Genomic DNA, 21,423 nt, shown 5'->3' on the forward strand with positions numbered 1-21,423 from the left:
TAACCATTTAAAATAGGTTTGTTCGTATACTGAAAGAGTACAAGTAAAATTTACTTCATTTTTTGGGAGGTTGGACGTTTTGAAAATTTTGATAATTAATTTGGAAACTATAAAACAACCAAAAATACATAAAAAAGTTGACATTGCAAGTGTTACACCTGCCGCTTGTGTACCGTGGTACTTAAAGAAAACGTAATGCCGGGATGCCAGTGGTAAGTATGATTCTAGTTTTGGATATTAAACTATGTATACTGTACACGATTATTTGTACTCCGTGAGTCCAGAGTTGTGTCAATTACTTTTGAAAAGTAATTATTGAAGTACAATTACATGACAAATAATTTCAATTAAGCATTTATTCATTCATTTATATATTTGTTTCCTTATAAATGAGATTATACAATGATACATTAAATTAAAGCAACAGTAAACTAAAGGAGAGAAGAACATAACACAATCAATGACTAAATATATATGTATATATCACACATACTATATAAAATGCGATCTCAAAAAGAAGTTATAAAATTTAATCAAATAAATGATTTGCTAATGACATGTCGTGCATTACCAAAGAATCAGTTGAACAAAGTATGAATAATCATCGCTTTTGAAACTAAATGAAGGTTCACGTCCGAGAAGAATTTGAACTAATATTTCGTTGTCGTATAAGAAAATAGTTAAAGACACAGTGGCAAATCAAAATTCTCTACCATAACCTCATTCCATATTTCATGCTATTTCTTTGTGGAAGAGCAAGCACAGCACGTGTGAACCTTGGCATCGGTATAATTGCTGTAAAAACATTGCAGACTATATGACCAATTGAATAAGGAATTTCAGTTATGAGTTTGATATTAATGGATGCATTTCTAATGCCTTTAAATGACTTTGTATTTTTTCCAGAAACTCGCAATTGACACAGTTTTATGCATGCTCGCAAAATGATTGAAATTGGGATCGCCTGAAATGCGGTTTCTCCAGTCATTGAGTTGCATGTCATCTTTTGCTTTGTGTACAATTGATTTCCATCGTGAATTTGAGGTAGTAACTCCTTCACTGACATATTCTGAGAGATATTCAGTTAGTTCGTAGGCACACAAGATACTCACAATATCTGGAATAAAATTGTATAGGTTTCTGTTGTTATCCATAAGACAGGAAAAAATCTCAATAGGAAAATTTGTTTTGTCAAGTACGTACTGTTAAGAGAACACACTTTCTGGTGAAAAATAGTTTTTTATGTATGTAACTCACTATTGGTGAAATACTTTCACACATATCTGATCTGGTGGCAGTTTTTCAGTCATATATGCTTTTAACTATAAAATGCTGGAAACAGTTCAGAGATGATATGTCCACGGACTTGAAATTGTTCCACAACTCGCAACCATACATTACGCTTGATAATATGACAGTAATTAATCAAATTATCAATTACATTTCACATCAACAACACTTTATCAGGCGGGGGGAGAGGGTTCCCATATCATTTATAGTAAACAATTCACAATAACTTTTCAACTACAATATAAAGTATTGTAGGACCTCGATATTGAGGACTTCAGGGATTTTTTTTAAACGACCAAAACGACCTATACATGACAAATATGTAAAAACACTCCATTCAAATATGGATTCTACGTTCACGTCATTACGGGCTTCGAAGGAAAACGAACCCTTTCGTAAAATCCTTCCTAAGGTTCCAAAATACCGTGAACTGCGCTCCATGAATTGGAATTGTAGCTTTAAAATGATAAAATTATTATATAAGTTGAAATCTGTTGGTACATTTGTATTTGTGATAAATCACTTTTATGGTTCAAATCCTATCTTTGTAATAGACAGCATTGTGTTGCTTTGAATGGTATTTTGATACACCATAAAAATATACATATATGTGTCCCACAAGGTTTTAAACTTGGACCTTTACTTTTATGTCATATGTAAATAATTATCCAAAATGTTTGAAATATTCACATGCTACAATTGATATCATTGAATACAAATTTAAAGCAGATCTGGTTAATTCTACGAAATGAATGAAAAGAAATAAATCAACAATGAATTTAGAGAAAACACAATGTTTGTTATTTAGAATTAAACAAACGTTGTTAAAATGGAGAAAAATACGTATTGAAATTCATGATTTTATTCTTGAAACTGTTGATTAACTCCTAGGAGTTAATATAGAATGTACTTTGACATGGTCTTATCATATACGTGTTTTAACTAAGATGATATCGAAAACTTGGTGTGTTATGTAAATTAAAACGTTTTATGTCTAGCAATGCTAAGGTTTACAACCCTGTAGTTTTATGTCTAGCAATGCTAAGGTTTACAACCCTGTAGTTTTTCCTCATTTTGATTACTATTGTAATGTTTGGTGCAAAAATGTTGCTTACATTGATAAGATTATTTAACATCCAAAGAGAGCAGCTCGGATAATTTTAAATGAGCAAAATGTTATGACTCCATCTATTGTACTCTTCAACAAACTTAAATGGACGCTATACCTGATTATTATATATATAGAAAGGCAATTTTTATAAATATATTGGTTCTAGAATATTTAAATGTATTTACAGTAGATTTTAGTGTGAGACAGAGCAATCAAAATTTATTGTATGTTCAAAATGTAATAGTAAACACTCTTTCATTATATCTGATAGCTATCTCTGGAACGAGCTGAGTGAACATTTCAAAAACTGTACAACTGTAGAATCTTTTAAAAAGTCCTATTTAGAAGAGCACCTTGTTTGATTGAAGTGCATATCACCTGTATCATTTTTAGTAACATTATCATGTAATTTTATTTTGTTTAATGTCAGTTTTAAAATAAATGTTGTAAATATGTATATATCGCAGGACCATCTTGATATTGTAAACTAGTTATGTAACTAAACATGTCATCCTGTTTTAATTAAGGATATTATTTTCATTTTTATCATTAAACTCTCGTGGATGCCGTGGAGTACTATGCTAGAAAATTAAAGAGAACAAGACCTTGATTCGCTTTCAAAGTAGATAAAAAATGTTTAAGAAATAAATCACGGAAACTCCTTTTTATCATTGTTTTACCACGGGCTGACCATTTATGCCGCGTTATTTTGCCCCGATATCGAGATAACCTTAGACCGCCATTTTTGGCTGTACACTTTACGCTAGAATTGTCAGTTGAAATAGTCACTAGTGAAACTTGCTTTGTGTTTTATTACAATGAAGGAATCCAGGCGAATTAAATAAGTAGAACAATGAAAACAGATGATACACATCGGAATGTTATGAGTGTCTGTTTACATGATTAAGGTAGGCAGTAATTTACACACACACAAGCCTGGCCTAATAAGTCGAATGCTGCTCATATAGCAATCGAAAATCGACCACAGTTGTGGTTTCAAAGCCTGTTAAGGGCCTCATATTATAATATGTCTTTAATCTTAAAACGTTTTATAGTTCCAAGTATGTCCATGAGTATCGTAGCAACATCAGGTTTTTTTTGTAAAGATCCCGATATTGCAAAAGTATTTTCATCTTTACATGACAAGTATGTTTTTGTACCAGCAGACAAAGTCCAGAACAACTTTGTTTTTTTTCTTTTTTTTTAATTATTATTATTATTATTATTATCATTTTTGCAAGATACATCACAACCAATGTTTATAATCAGAAGTTGACATAGATACTAGTATAAAGACTTATTCTTCTCCAAAGAAGAGATAGTTGAGAACCATAATTCTGTTCTATCCTCCTTTTGGTTTTTCTATGGCTGGTTATGCAAAATGTACTACCGAGCCTCTTTCGGAACTAATCAAGGGAACCAAGGTTATAGCGGTAATCAAAAGAATGTAATTCAGGGACAAAGACCAGACATGGAAAACAGACATACACAACAAAGAACATAAAGTAACTAAAATCATACATACAAAGTAACAAAAGCAAATGACCAACTCGGACTCCACTAAAAACTGGGAGCATGGACCAGGTGCACCGGTTGGGTAAGCGTCCTCTGCTTTTCTAGAAACACTCGCCGAGTTGCTCATAAAAAGTCAAGCCCGGAGGAGACAAACGAGGAAAGGAAAACTTTGATCCGTTGAATAATGAGTGTGTTTAGTCTTACCACGATACTTATTTCTTGATTTCTTGTCTTCAAATTATTATTTTTTTGTGGATTTTTTATATAGTTTTTGTTAAAATAATGTGTATTCTAGATAGATTTTATTTAATAATTTTGAGGTACAGAACAAAAGTAGAATAATGGCATACAATCAAACATAAATGCAAGTTGTGAACATGGGAAAAAAAGATAATATAAACATGGCTTCATGCATATCCATTAATAATATTTCTGCTTTCTGTAACAATTTATTGAATAAATTATGTTTTAAATTGTTTTTAATCAAAAACAGATATCATTATTCATGATACATTGATATGAAAAAGAAAACTGTAATTTATTTCACATTTGACACATCAGTCATAAGAAAATGTTTTTCGAACTATTATTGTTGGCTACTATCTATGTAACGTCACATTAGCTTGACGTACTCCAACAGAGTTTTTAATGACACCGATATAAGAAAATCAAACTTTCGAAAGGAGTATTCTAAAGTTGATAATATTTTTGTATTACATTCCATTCGTTAGTTGAATTATAATAGTCTTCATTTAAGAAGAAACGTTTGTTGGTATTTTTATTGATTTCAAGAAGACTTTTGATTCTGTATCAAGATCTTGTCTATGAGAAAAAAAAATGCCTCAAAGTTATATATTATTTGTACCAAGGTATAAAATCATGCGAAAGATATAATGGTGGTGCATCTAAAAAATTTTCCATGTTTAACAGGTGTGGAACGCGGTGAAAATCTGTCACCTTTTCTTTTTACAATATTTTTTTATGATTGGAGAACTTTATCAAACATTTAGGTGGGAAATGTTTAGAGACGATTCAAAGCATATTTCACGGTAGACTTTATATCTATTTTGAGTTATTTGTTTTGTTGTATGCTGAAGACACTGTCATTATATCAGAGTCTAAAGATGACATGCAAAGTCTTATTTTTCAGTTATATTGTGACCAATAGAAGTAAACAGTCAACGTAGAAAAAAACAAAGGTCATTCTTTTTAGTAAGAGAACATGTAAAGACAACTTTGTTTTAATGATACAGGTAAAACCTTGGATAATTTTGATTTATTTTCATGTTCAGGTGTTATTATCAAATACATTTGTTGATTCACCGAAAAAGATTACTAATCAATCACAAAAATCGTTGCATTTCATTTATAAATGTATAAAAAATGAAGAAATCCGAATAGAAATACAACTTAAGCTTTTTGATTCAATGGCAGAACCCATTTTATTATATGGATATGAAGTATGGGGATATGAAAAATATTTAAAATTAATTGACCAAGTTCATATGAAATTTTATAAGAGAATATTGAATGTAAGGAATACCACATCTAATTTTATTGTTTACGGGGAGCTTGGTAGAGTTCTTCTCGAAATTCAAATGAAAATGTTAATGATGTCATATTGGAATAGACTCTTGAATGATGATCCAAAAGTCACTACCTTATTGTATAGACTTATGTTTATGTTAAATGATCGATTCAAGTTTGAATGGCTCAACAGTATCAAATCTTTATTGAACAATACTGGTCTTAAGTACTTATTTTTTTAACCAAACATATATGATCCATAAGAAAGATATTTGAAACGAGTTTTATCATTTATCAGATCAGTTTATTTCAAATTGGAACAGCTCTATATCTGATTCCTCTAGGGGACAATTTTATGGAACATTTAAAACGGAATTCGGTGTGGAAAAATATTTACTCTAATCAAATTTTAATAATATGATATGGTTAACCAAATTTAGAATTTCCAATTTACGTATACCTATGAAAAAAGGAAGGTGGAAATTATCTGTCCCTTTTGTGGAAACGGTATTGGTGACGAATTTCATTTGCTATTTGTTTGTCAGCATGAAGTCGTCGTAAATTATCGAAATAAGGTATTATCAAATTCTTATATAAAATATCCAGGTTTGTTTAAAATGCAAGGTCACTTGTCAGTTTGCAATGTGGAGGTTTATAAAGGACTTGCAATTTTTATTAAGAAAGTTGCTATTTTGTTTCGATAACTGCTATGTATATAAATATTTAAATCTATTGATTTATTTATTATTATTTTTTTTTTTTTTTTGCATCTTGAATCTGGAATCTTGAATAGAGATCTATGCGAGTCAGACGACTTCGTATTTCTATTAGCCTGTAATCGTTCGCTCCACCTAGTCTTCTAGATTGGCGCCGTGACCAGTGTCTTTAAGGATGACTACGAACCTGAAATCGCAATGCGCAGGGACATAGAAGTGTAGTATCTTTCCAGATTTCTTTGGAAATTTGACGAAATTCGGGAGAACGGAATAGACGATGTAAACACCGCAAAACCATCAAACATTATTGACACTTTGAAACGGAAACAGGATTTTATGATGACATTAAATGAAGAGATTATCCAAATTTCCGTCACAAGTTCCTAATTTCCCATTTACTACACGAAAATAACAGATCATAAGGCTAGTATGACAATCGTAAAACGTGATCGTCCTTGTTTTAACTATCTTGGAACATAGCCGAGTGTAAATCATGTCAAATTTGCAGGAAGTGTAAGAAGCGACACCAAGCAATGGTATGCAAGGACATCGTGCCAGGAGATGAAAATGAAACAATTCTAATGTAAATTCAGAACGTTCAGCACAACGCGAAGGACACAAGCACAGTTCTACACTTACACATACCCACTAACGTATTGCTGACAACTGTCGTATCGCAAGTAAGTTCAGGATTCCAACAAACTGACGCAAACATACTATTTGAAGCAGGCACACAGAGGTCTCTTATCATGGAGAAACTAGCCATAGAACTTAACTTATCCGTCAGCGGAAATGAAACCGTCAAATTGTCAGGATTTGAAGACACACAGGAGAGCACAAAAGTACGAAATCTAAGCACCGGAAAGATAAAACTTATTCACAGATGACGGAGAACTACACATGAACGTTCTTATTGTACCGGAGATTGAACTCCATTGAACATATGTGCCCACGACCAAACAATTATCTATCTATCTATTATCAAGTATCTGGCTTGAATTTAGCGCACCCAGTCAATCATGACCCGACATTCGCACTCACTGTTAGTCGTAGCAAATTACTATTGGTCCATTGTGGACGATAAAGTAGTCGGAGGAGAAAGCAGTCAAGCCCAAAATCGGGTATCTTTTGTCAGGTCTAGTCGAGGGATGTACAACCCAAAAGCACGCACGTCTATGATGAACGAATTAGTACGCCAGAAAGATTCAGGTCCTCACCGGATTGGGTTATCTTCCCTGCACCAACTGGCTGTTTTTTAAAATGCAAAATTTAGCAATAACTTTTAGAATTAAAATCGTGAACAAATGAGCAGGAAAAGGTACAACTTTTCATTTGTTTTTTTTTACAATAATACCATGCCCGCTTAGTATTTTTGTCAGTTTTAACTTGCCTGATATTTTAGAAAACCTGTTTTTTGACAATTAATTGTGGGAAGGCACCCAAAATTTGATTTGTTATGAAAATGCTATATATTTTTATTATGTCACCATGGTTACAGATTTTTATGACAAAATAAAAAAGAATATCTCTTTTTCATAGATCTCTATAATATAAGGTTTTGAAAAATATATACTTTTTACAAGAAAAAAATGTTGGATTTGCTTGTTCAAGTGTCTCAATATTTCTTTTTTTCAACAAATTGTCATAAAGTTATCTACAGTGACCTATCTATATAGTGGAACCTAAACCTACAAAGGAGTGTCTGATTGATTTGTCCATAACTTGATCGAATAGACGGGAATTCTTCTCAGATTTAGAATGCATAGATACACTGTAGCGACGGATATTGAAAAGGCTTTTCTCTTCTCAATATTGGTCTTGATATGGAGGATGGAGATGTAACAAGGTTTTCTGGCTAAGTAACCCTCGCGATCCCAATAGTCTGTTCATCACATACAGCTTTAAAGCCGTATTATTTGGAGCGATTTGTTCGTCTCTCATTCTGAATGCCGTATTACACACTTGACCGAGTACCAAATAAATGGACGTCAGTATTCAAACGAAACTTATATGTGGACAACATAAACTTCAGCTTCACTAAACAGAGCGATTTGATTGACTATTTAACACATCACGCTCATTCAAGAAGGCAGGTTTAAATTTGATGGGTCTCAAACGACGAAGAATTAAGAAATCTAGCAGCAATCGAGAACGTATTCGACGAAGACAAGCTAATAAAGATACTCAATTTACGTTGGAACACGGAGAATGACACACTTCTTTTTGCACACGGAGAACCTACTTTAGTCAAGGATATCTTAATTACAAAATGTGAGATGCTCCGTTAGTCATCAAAGGTCTGTCATCCGCTAAGAAGTATTAGCTACGTAACCGTTAGGAGTTAAATGTTGATGCAACACATTTGGGAGTTGAAAGTTGAATGGGACGAGCCTTTAACTGGAGAGGTGATATCGCAGTCGAGATACAATCAACACGACACGGATGAATGTATAAAACTTGAAATTCCGCGATATTACTTGAATGGAACATTCGATGGACACAATTTACACGTTCACATATTCTTTGATGCTAGATTGAAAGCCTATGGCTCATTTGGATACATCGTAGACGAGGAGACAAAATAAAGTAAGTTGATAATGGCAAAGAACAAGGTAGCGCCACTGAAGATTTCAACAATTCCGAAGCTTGAACTTATGGCATTCGTAAAAGGAGAGAGGCTTTTAAAATAGTGAATGGAATGTATACGTAGAACAAGCCACACTATGGAGCGATAGTAAAATCGTGCTAAATTGGTCGAAATCAGAAAAAAAAACAACTACCAGCCTTTGTAAGAAATAGAATTGGGGAAATAAAGGATATCAGGAGTAAGTTTGAATGACGCTACTGTCAAATAAATTCAAATCCGACCGACTTACTATCGAAAGGAATATTAGCCGGGAAAAGTCTGGAACAGTGTCTTGTGGATGAATGGCCAAGCATAGATTATCGACTCAGAAAATTTGCCAACATGGACTACTACAAATCAACAGTTATTTACCGTCAATACAGACGACACGGAAAACGAGGCGCGCGAGGCAACAGTCAAATACTTATAGTGAGCGCCAACGTTTCCAAATTTATACGATATTGTAGAATGGACAAGCAAACTGGACCGTTAACCGTGTCCGAAATTCAAAGGAATAGATCCATAATGCATAATTGAGAATTGACAGAGAAATGCGGGATGAACAAACACAGTCTTGTGAAAACGTTAAATTTATACATTGATCATGATGACCAAAATGGTTGTGATGGATGAAGAATTAACAGCGCAAACACGCTAAAATCCGCATGGGACAAGTTGACCGATCTTATAATACTGGATGCACACATCAGAAACCACCTTCATTTTGTGATAGGACGGTGGTTTGACATTTTTGATTAAATAATGTTAGTCTTTCAGAAAGGGAGGAAGGTGTAGGGACATTGAGACTTTATAAGTGATATATCATGTGAACTATTGATTACATTAATATATATAAGGGGTAAAACAACTATAAAAAACATCAGAACAGGTATAAAATAACCACCAATACATAATCAAATTCCTATGTGGACAACAGATAATAAAACAAATTATAACCACAAAATCAAAATGGTGTTAAATGTACATGTGAGATACCTGTATGCATAAACAAGTATATATCCATTACGATGACAAGGGTACATGAAGAAATTATACAATTAAGAGGGTACTACTTATAATAAACGACAAATTAAAAGGGGGAAATAAATACAATAAATTAATCATAACATAGACATGAACAGGGGGTTTGATCAATACATAGTTGTTTTACATAATCGTTAGTCTATATAGGGAGATAGGGCTTTGTTTAAAAAGAACTTAGACGAAGAACGCAGAACTAAGACGGAGATAGAGATTCAAGTTCAAGAGGGTTCGCCCTCAAGATGGGAGTCTTCTGGCTCTTTCTCTCTTATTGTTTGCATTGTGATCCCTTAATAATAAAATTACCTGTCATATGTCTGCTTATTGATCACGGCCATGAAAGATAGCTATAACAGACTTTTTATTCTGTTATAATTGTGGTTTAGAAAGCACTGTTACAGTTCTACGGCAACATTATTGGATTCCAACCATTAGAAAGCATTCAAAAAGCATTACTACGCAATTGTATAACTTGGCGTAAAGTTACAGGTACACCATATCCACATCCGGACCCATCAACCCTCCCAGCCGATAGACTTCGAGATAACCCATTTACCGTCACAGAAGTAGATTTTGCGGGACCCCTACAAATTCGAACAAAAGTGGGACAAAACCGAAAAGTCTATATATGTCTGTTTACCTGTGCTTGTACAAGGTCCGTCCATCTGGAAATCTTACAGGACTAATCACAGGAATCATTCATTTTAGCGTTGCGGCGTTTCACCAGCAGAAAATCTCTTCCGAAAATAATGATCTCGGACAACGCCTCAACATTTTTTGCAAGAGCAAAGGAGATAGAATATTATACGCATTCCGAACATTAGACAGAAAAGGTCAACTCTTGTATGACTATATGGCTTTTCCAGAGAGGGCACCCAGGTTCGGTGGGTGGTAGTCGAGATTAGTTAGATTAACCAAATATTGTATTAGTAAAGTACTTGGACGAGCACTAATAAACAACGAGCAACTCACCACAATCGTTACGGAAGTCAAAAGCATACTCAATGACCGTCCACTAACGTACGTTTCCTCAGATCTGAAAGAAGACGAACCCATCACACGTCACATTTACTGTATTAGAGAAGAATTCGGACAATACTGTACACCGGATACGAAAATACTGATCAACAACATGGAACCAGTGACATAACACGTTAATCTGTGATAAGACAGTCGAAATTTGTATCACAAATTTTGAAGTATGTAGTTCAACGGTGGAGGCAGGGATGTCTCACATCACTAAGAAAACATTACCGATACGCAGGACAAAACAAACAAAATATAAATGTCGGAGATGTCGTCCAAATCCACAACAATGTTTCTCGAGCAAATTGGACTAATTGATTAATTAGTGTACGGTAAAGATCTAGATGGGCTCGTAAGATCAGTCATTATTCGATTGAACAATTTAGTGATATCTGGGCCAATCTGCAGCTAAATACCATAGAAGTCATTTCCCTAGATGCAGTCGACACCGGAGCAGCAAGGAAGTAAATAAAGACATAGACTGACGCATGTTAAATGTTAATTTAATTGGTCAATATTCAGATTTCACAATGCGCGATAGTATCTCATGGACATTCAATCATTTTCGATCATGGACTGTTGAATATTGATATGTGCGAAGTTTAATCTTATTTTCGAGAATATTTTATTCATTTTACGATAACTTTCATTTTATTGCTATTTGATTTATTCTCGACCCCCAGTATGTTGGAAGCGATGCATGTACCTGTACGCGACGTTCCCGCGGCTGCCATCTGTGTAACGTCACATTATCGAGAAGTACCAATAATATATTGTGTAATACAGATATATACATGTCAGACGCCTTTGTATTCCTATTAGCTTGTTGTCTCCCCTTCAACTAGTCTTCTAGAATTATTACCCCCTCCTCTTATGAGTAGTTAATTGAAGAATGCAGCTTGTAGACTTGTCTACCATTATATGTTAGAATGAAATTTAATTCCATGCTTTTTTTGGAAATATTAAAATCAAAATTAGATGTAATTCAACGTTTTGACAATTAAAAATATCAAAATTTGTAAGAAATAACACTCAATTACAATTACAAATCATCATTACCCCATCCCTGGTGGTAACATCAGGTGCTGCGAAAGGGTGAGCATGTTATGATGTATCCATCATGACGTTGTCATAAAGTTTTGGTGTATCCATCTGCACAATGAAAATGATTTGTCTACCCTTCACTTGACTTTTTATGAGCAACTCATGTGTTTTTAGAAAAGCAGAGGACACTTACCCCATCGGTGCACCTGGTCCACACTCCCAGCTCTTATGTTACTTTGTATTATTTTGGTTATTTTATGTTCTTTGATGTGTGTATCTGTTTTCCATGTCTGGTATTTCCCATAGATTACATTATTTTGATTACCGCTAGAATCTTGGTTCCCTTGATTACTCTTGCTTCCTTAGGGGGTGAGTAAAATTCTATAAGTGTCACGTAAAACTTAATTGAAGGTGCCTTGTCTTATTAGTAAGTGGGAAACCTCATACCGATTATTTGAATTAAGCTTCCGAAGTGATGATTGCAACAATGACAGGACATATACCTGCCTTAGACGCTTATTTTACAGCCTTTTCACTCTACGCAGAAGTCAATGTATACATCACATACACGACAGTAATGAATCGACTGTAAAATTAATACTTTAGTGGCTAGAGATGTTGGTAAATTGTTACAAAGGGAGGGATGCTTACAATTAGAAAGCTATCACGTTGTCATAAAATTTCGATTTCAAACGTCCTGTATCTCTTATGAACATGTTAAGGTCTAGGTATTATTCTAGAAATTTAATATTTTTATTCAAGGTATGCATATGCTTTTTATTAAACATTGTAGAAAAAAGATGAAAAGATGATGAAATACAAGAATACCATTAATATTAATATCAATTCTGTGGTATGCTGTAAACGTGTTTCAATGAGTAATTTCTTTTCAATAGCATTAAAACCAATTAACTGTTTTCCCTGCCCAGATTTTAACCTTGGATTATATTCTTTTGGTTTCCGCTCGAATCATGGTTCCATTGGTTACTCTGTACATTAATATGTTGCACTGTAAATGTTTATCATTTTTATATACATTTATAATGAAGTTTCTGTTCATTTATAATGAAGTTTCATAATGAAGTTTCTGTAGATATATTTGGTTATATTGTACTTTTGTGCGTTTTGAAAAAAAGACGCGAGTAACAATAATCAAGACGACACAGACTTGTATTTTTTCTACTCATTTTATGAATCTTTAATATATGTGTTTACCTTCATGATAAATTTGACAAACCATTCAGGGAGACATTCATTCAACCATTTTGAACATGTAGGTCGCAGACACTGAATCATTTTAATGTTTTGTGTTGTAAATGTTTCCAGCTGCTTCTTGGAGGACTCAATATGGGTATTACAGGCATCTAACTGATTTCGAAGCATATCAACCTCTGATTGACACGGTAGACACATCTCCTTAGGATGAGCAGTATTTTCAGCACCTAAAAATTAAACATCAATACAATCAAACTTATCTTAACGTAATCACGGTAGACAACTATAGTTATTGAATGAAAGATACAAAATACAGTGTTTTTATTTAAAAATTGACACATATTTGATTGAAGAAGATTAAGCTACCTAATTAATTTGACAAGGATGTAAGAAGGAAATTAGTAGAACCATAATTTGATACGTAATAAAAAGGAAAATAATCCAAGGATAACAACAAGATAAGGGTAAAAAAGACACACACCACCGATATCATGAAAGTTACACGTGCATAGAAAAAGTAAATGAGCGACCCGGATTCCACTAAAAACTTAAAAGCAGGAAGCATGGGCCAGGTGCACCGGTAGGGTAAGCGTCCTCTGCTTTTCTTAAAAAAACCGAGTGACCCATAAAATGTCACGTCCGGGATAGGCGAAGCAGGAAAAAAGTAACTGTGAAACAAAAAACAAATTGGTTTTCATGGTGCATATTGAATAACCATAACGATCCTAGATCATACAATTTGAGTAGTGTTGACTTTAACCTTGTGGCAGCATAATTTTGTTGCAGAATCCTAATTACAAAGGATGTAGCGCGGTACAAAAAGGTCCTCGTAGTTCCGATATGTTCTGACATAACATGAGTGATATGAAAAATCCATAGGTGCTGAATATAGCGGTAATCAAAAGAATGTAATCCAGGGACAAAGACCAGACATGGAAAACAGACATACACAACAAAGAACATAAAGTAACTAAAATCATACATACAAAAAGTAACAAAAGCAAATGAGCAACTCGGACTCCAGTAAAAACTGGGAGCATGGACCAGGTGCACCGGTAGGGTAGGCGTCCTGTGCCTTTCTGAAAACTCCCGCCGAGTTGCTCACAAACGTCATAACCGGGGTAGACGAAAGAGGAAAGGAAAACTATGACACGTTGAACAAATCAATTTTCATGGCGCAGATGGATACACCGTAGCGATCCACGAGTTCATGATGACAAGCATAAAACTTCTGTAGTGATGACTTCAATCTTGTAGCATCATAACCCTGTTCCAGAAGCCTATTTGTTAGAATTCTCACAACATTTAAAACGATATCTGTATATCTGTTCATTAAAATACATACTTGATTTCTGTATGATTTTCCAATATGATACAGAAAAAGTTGTTCTATGTATTGCGTATTATCTACATTTGTACCCTAATAATATATGACGAAGTCCTCATAACGGTATTCGATGCGAAATAGCTTTGGAAAACTGAGAGTATGATTTCTGTGTAACACGAACTTACGTCCTGTGGAACTAAAACCTGTGTTCAACAAAACGATTAACATGGAATAGGTGAGGGAAAAAATTGAAAGTATATGTCATACAAATAAACTTTCAAATATTCAACAAAAGAGCGAAAGCAATAGTACTATGTGTATCTACCTTTATTATAAAAACTCACCTTCTGCTGTAACATGTAGAAGAATAGCTCTGGTGATGACAACACACAAGACATATCCTAAGTTCATCTTGCAATGGGTTCTGATTAAAGAAAACGATTAAGTTAGAATTCTATCTTTTCAATTGCTGCTTTAACACTACAAAGTTGTGGTATAATGGTACATAAGACAACAAATTTCAAATTCAAAAACTATTTCAATATGTTCAATTATCCTATCTTTTCAAGTCTGTGTTGAGTACGTCGACAAAATTCTGTTTCTGGAGTATATATCTTAAATATATTTACTTTTTTGACATTTCTTCAAATAAAGTTTTACCTGAACATGAAGCAATAATCAAACTTCAAAGAACCTACTTGATAGTATCATCATAAACCATTAGTGTCAAGCTGTAACAACAATATATACGATGCAGCACATGTAGAGATACTATCATCATCCAGTTTGTAATGTATCATTTTGCATCATTATCAATTTATGAAGATAGTTTGATTAAGTCCTCAAATGCCAATATCATTAGTAAAACAGACATTTTAACAACGAACACAGATTATTTACCGGCGCAAAAGCTTTTGGCGATGTCGTATTCATTGTCATTTTTGTTAGACAACTTCTTACTTGCTAAACTATTTTGTATGGGGTTGCTTTTAATGTCCTTTTATTAAAGATTATCTTGTTAATGTAATAAAAGGTGCTTTAAAATACCCTTTTATATGAAAGCGTAGTAATTTATAACTTTTTTTTCACTGATCATGATTGTGTGTGAGCCATGGGTACGTATTCGGATTATATTTATAAATCGAAAATGAGTGTTAATTTTGTTAATTTTTTTTTTAATTTGAACCCAATTTTCAAATTTATTATCCCCGAAGTCCAAATTAAAGGTTTTGATAAAAATAAACGCAATATTCGGCTTCTTTTTGCTGAGACTTATCTATATACCCTGTGTGTTGAATTTCGATTTTAGACTTTTTTAAAACTTGAATGTTTATATAAATATACAATAAAATTAAAAACATGTGTTTGTTTCTAGCAAATCAGAAATGGCACAAAATGAAGACATTATCAACATGATTTAAATGTATACAATGTGAAACAATCTTATTCTTTCCTATTTGTAAAATATAATATGGTTTTGTAAGTTTAACATCATTTCATATTTTCTTGAGTTAGTTATACTGAAAATCTACTTTGTAAAGTAACATCATGTTGTCTTAATCATATTTAATTACTTTTGTATATGTGATATAAAGTGTAAGTCAAGTAAATTAAACTAATACTTGTCATTTTTGTTCATTAGATGACGAAACCATTGTTTTTGTATTGATCGGAAGATATGACTCTTAATGATATGTTTATCATAGGGAATATATTTTGCTTAACTTAGGGAGCACGTAATTTGTTGGCCTTACAAGCAGTTCAAACATTCGTTATGTTTGTCCATATATTTTTTATCCAACTCACTTTTTTAAATAGTGCAGCAAGATGCAAATTTTATTGAATTGAAGTAAATATGAGAAGTCGTTTATAGTGGATATAACAGATAATATAAATCCAACAATTGTTTTCTGCATAAAGTATATATTTTTCAAAACCTTATATCATGAACATTCGTGAAAAAATATATTCTTTTTCAAAAACAGGCTTTCTAAAAGGTTTTTAAAAGTAAGCAGGCATGATATTATTGTAATAAAAATAAATAAATGTACCCTTTTTCTGCTCATATGTTCATGATTGCACTTTCGTACAAAATTTAGCATTTTTGGAAAATAGCATGTTGGTGCGGAGATGACCAGAATCTTTCCATATAGATTAAAGCATGCATGTTACATCTCCCCTACCTCTACAAGTATTGTAGTATCTATTTATGTACGAATGCTGCACTACCAACAATCAATACTTCCATCAAATTCCACCTTTTATTTTGAAGTTTTACACAATTAGACCGGGTCAATTTTGTGTACGAAACAATGCACCTCAGTCGCATCTGTATTGTGCAACCTTAAGCAAAAGGATTTGTTTTTAGATTTAAAATAGTTTGCACTCTTAATTGGAGAACAGATATTGATTCTAGAGACAATCTAATACTAGCCCACCTCCATCAGATTCAGTGCATTTCTACCTTACACTTAGCTGTATGCATGTATTTCATGAAATTAGACTGTTTTAATTAAAAATAACAAATAATAATAAAAAGACCATTCCAAAACATGAAAGTGGCATTATATGAACACTGAAAATTATTATTTATGTTGAATTGTAGCCTAACAGCTAGTACCTGAAAAAAAAATTAAGGCTAAAATTAGAAAAATGCTGGATTTTATCATAAGCCAAAGTCTTCATCCTTAAAAGGCTGATTCTGTTTTCCTTGCGGTTTAATATTTCTAAATTGTACATTGAAAGGTTATTCGGTTGTCTTAATTATGTATAAGTGAAGGTAAACTGGTGACTTTTTTAATTTGACACTACATGTGCAGCTAAAATACCAGTTCACACTAAGACATTTTTCATGACGTTGCATTTTACGTGATCAAATCGTAGCATATTTGGCTGCTATTGACTTCCTCACACTGATTAAAGAAACATATAAACACAAGTTTTACTATAAAATTCTTAAAAAACTTTGGTTCCTTTGTTAAAAATGATATCCAGTGCTTACTGTAGTGTGCTTAAAATCTGCCATAAGGTTCCACTCTGCAGATAGGTCATGACAGATAACTTTATAATAATATAAAGAAAAAAACGATATTGAGACACTAAAACAAGCAAACCCATTTTTACTTTGGGGAAACATATATTTTTTCAAAATCTTACATTATGGAGATCCGTGAAAAAAGATAGATATTATTTTATATGTTGTCATGAAAATCTGTACCAGAGTAACATATTATAAAAATGTATCGGTTTTCATAACAAATGTAGGTGCCTTCCACAAATTAACTATCAAAAACAGATTTTCTAAAATATCGGACTCTTTAAAACTCCAGAAAAAGTGAGCAGGTATTTCATTATTGTTAAAAAAAAAACAATTACTGTACTTTTACTCTAATTTGTTCATGATTTTAATTTTTAAAATTCGGTGAAATTTTGGTGCAGAGGATTCGGGGATGACCATATTCTTTCCGGATAGCTTAAAGAGTAATCAGGGGAACTAAGATTTTAGGGGAAATTAAAAGAATGTAATCCAGGGACAAATACAAGACATGGAAAACAGACAAACACGACAATTAAAATAATATATACAACGTAACATAATGTATGAGTTTTTATATGAAAACTGCATACGCAGGGGCTGAAGGGATATTGCCACAGAAGAAAGCCATGTTGACAATTCTGAATGAAAAGTCATCACGTTTGTCAATAATTTTCCTTTACTATCGATCTCTAAGTGAAGATCCAGATATGAGGCTGACTTCGCAATGTCTGTAGTATCCTTTATCTCATGTACCTCGGGGTAGAAGCGATGTATCCTCGAAACTAGGATTGTTTAACGATAATACGTCACCTATATAGTGGAAACTGGCATTAATGATCTAGTTAAACGATGTTCTTTCTTTTGGATCAGATTTGCTATAAAGTCAGCCTCAGTCAGCTTCAAGAGTGAAGGAATAGGTCAGCAATGCTCCCATTGGAATGCCGACCATTTGTTGAGAAAAAAAAGGCGTCCACCACATCTGGCATCTTGAAAACACCTTCAGTATATTTGGAAGATGTTTATGAATTTTTTTTACAAAGTATGAGGAATCTCTACCAAGAACTGTATATTTGTATCTAGGTTTACCATCTTTGTTTGGAGAAGAACGATGTAAAATGCTTTTGAGTGGGGATTTTAACTGAGTATGAGGAATAGATGAAGACAGTGTTGAAATCATAGGTTTTAATGCTATTATATTTTGATAATATTGAATAGATAGTCTCCAAAAGATCTTTCGAATTTTTCATGATACACATTGAATGAATACAGCAACGGGAGTAAAAAGGGTTGTGGTAAGACTAGAGACCCTCTTTGACAGGTGTGAGTATATAAGTTGAAAGTTTTGAAAGAGGTTTGGTGGTATATTTTGTAGACCCAGCTATGTAGCGTTGTTTGTATTGATTCTTGTGGAGTTTAGGAACCCTGTACATAGATAGTAAATCGTCTTTGGTAGACAGACCAAAAGAGGATAGCACAGATTTATGGTTATCCATTATCTCCTCTTTTGAGAGTGTAGTGGCAGTATAGGTCTTACCACTGCTATTATTTTCTACGTCTACCTCTGATATTAAGCATTCGATGCAATACGTTTGCAGACAAAAACACTTGTTTTTGCTACATCGGGGTCTTTGAAAACTGATGTAGCATTGACATTCATTGATCTATATAAAACTTTCATTTGTGTCAAAACTACGTCCTTTATCCACTCTCACAGAGAATCAATGTCTTCTTGTTCTCGTTTTATCCATATTCTTGAAAAGCAGAGGACGCTTACACTACCGGTGCACCTTGTCAATGCTCCCAGTTTTTAGTGGAGTGCGAGTTGCTCATTTGCTTTTGTTATTTTGTATGTATGGTTTTAGTTACTTTATGTTCTTTGTTGTGTATGTCTGTTTTCCATGTCTGCTCTTTGTCCCTGGATTACATTCTGTTGATTACCGCTATAACCTTGATTCCCTTGATTACTCTTGCCTAGTCCTCCACAGCATCCATAAGAACTTAAAAGTTATAACTCCAATTTATGGAGCGCTGTTCATGGTACTTGGGACATTTAAAAAGGAGATTCGATGATGCTTAAATCTCCCGTAATGACGTGACCGTAAAGGATCATATTTGAATGGAGAGTTTTTGAAAAAGAGTCAAGTGGTTTAGCCTTGAAGTCCTCAATCTCGAGGTTCTGCAATAGGCTTTTATAATTGAAATTTTGGATGCAATAGATGAAGAATAGGAAATAATTGGTATTGATTTGTATTTAAAATATGGGGGAATTCTGTTTGTGATGGAGGATGTTAGCCAAATGAAATGCATCTATACCTTTATTGACAAACGGTAGTGGAAGAAGTAATCGTTTTCCTTCATCTTGACCTTTTAGGCAAACTGGTTTAAAGATTCTGTGGAAACCAGTATTCCAAATGATGGCAAAAAATCTTTATAATAATGAGGTAGATTCAGGAACAGAAGTTTCAAGACTTGTTTTGTAAAAGAGTGAAAGGTATAGAATAGGGTTTAGTTCGAATGTGATGAGGTTTTTAGATAAAAGGAAGTAGACCATTTATGGAGGCATAACTTTGTGTACGAAACAATGCACCTCATTCGCATCTGTATAATGCAACATTAAAACTGATAATGTGATTAGTATCACATTTCATAAGCCCTAAATGCATAAATTCTATCGAATTTACAAGAAGTCATGAAACATTTTATGGTGACATCACAAACCCCACGTGTTAAATCTCACACGGCAAAAATAGGAATAATCTTGTCTCTTTAATGAGAAAACAAAGATAAGTTTTTACTATTTTTTTTCTGAGCACAAATGACAAAAAACTTTAATCCCTGAGAACCCCGAACTAGCCTCGACTGAGATATTTACATTCAAACTTCTTAGCTCACAGATAAGTATTCTAAAGATATTATAAAATATTAGTAAATATGATTAAAATTACTATTTCATATTCGGACTAATATAAAAATTGTCTTCTGAAAAACGTCCATATCATTGTACATCTTTTACAGAATTGGTCAATAATTGGATTTTATAACGATTTTTACACCCGATCAGAAAGGTTGTGTTTCCCAATGATAATTAAGTCCTAAATAATCTTACATAAATTTCAAACGAGAAAACTAAGGTATATTTTTGTCACGTTTTATAACCTAGTTATAGCTATAATTCATAACCTAGTTCATACAGGTTATATAGTGAACATGAGAATTTGGTTTGCCTTAATTGTAGTGGCCATAAGCATGCCACGCTCTGATTTATTGAAATTTTTGACGGAAAATTACTGGTTCCTCCAAAAACTATGAAATTACCAAAAACAGTCTATATCGAGTAAAAAACACAGATACAACGAAAAAAAATAAATTTAATTAAATTGAAAAAAATATAATGGAAGAAAATAAAAGGTGATTACGACATTTATTTAATAACATCGACAATGGAACAGACATAATAAGTCATTTTAAGGCAATAAACGAACATGAGACGCCGAACTTCATCGTATTTCACTTCTGTGATGTTTGTTTTCGCAGTGACTGTTTCTTATGTCTTTACCAAGAAGTTCAATGATGACATGTATCGTTTTTGTATCATGATTATTATTGAAAACAAAACATGGTTTAAATTCTTTATGTTTGTTTGTTTGTTGGGGTTTAACGTCCGAGCAGCAATATTTCAGCTATATTCAGACAATGAACATGAAATTGATGATTAAATGAACATGAAATGACGATGAAAAAGGGATAGGACACAAAGACAATGGGGTCGACAAATTTTGATTGCCACTGGAAATAGGGAGAGGTGGGTAGGGTCGGGTAATTTAGCCTCCTGTGGCGGAGCCCTATGGTTCCTACTCCGGGAGAATACTACAGTAGGGTTCTTTCACGGTATCAAAAGGCTAAGATGTGGAACTACTCAGGTTAGGAACTAGATTAAAACAATAAAAT

The 21,423-nt window shown here is 33.3% G+C and overlaps 1 protein-coding gene across 1 annotated transcript; it reads right to left on the bottom strand.

Annotated features, from left to right (window-relative positions):
* Positions 1-13,084: 13,084 nt before the first annotated feature.
* LOC148609118 (uncharacterized) lies at positions 13,085-14,989 on the bottom strand. Its single transcript, XM_088542750.1, has 2 exons — positions 14,783-14,989; positions 13,085-13,338 (listed from the first exon to the last, which is right to left on the bottom strand). The coding sequence occupies exons 1-2, from the start codon at positions 14,847-14,849 to the stop codon at positions 13,085-13,087; spliced, it is 321 nt and encodes a 106-aa protein (XP_088398876.1). The 5' UTR covers positions 14,850-14,989.
* Between the last annotated feature and the right edge of the window lie 6,434 nt (positions 14,990-21,423).

Source organism: Perna viridis, chromosome 8, assembly GCF_037379345.1.
Source record: "Perna viridis isolate PV_CMFRI_1.1 ecotype Kerala chromosome 8, ASM3737934v1, whole genome shotgun sequence".
Taxonomy (NCBI): domain Eukaryota; kingdom Metazoa; phylum Mollusca; class Bivalvia; order Mytilida; family Mytilidae; genus Perna; species Perna viridis.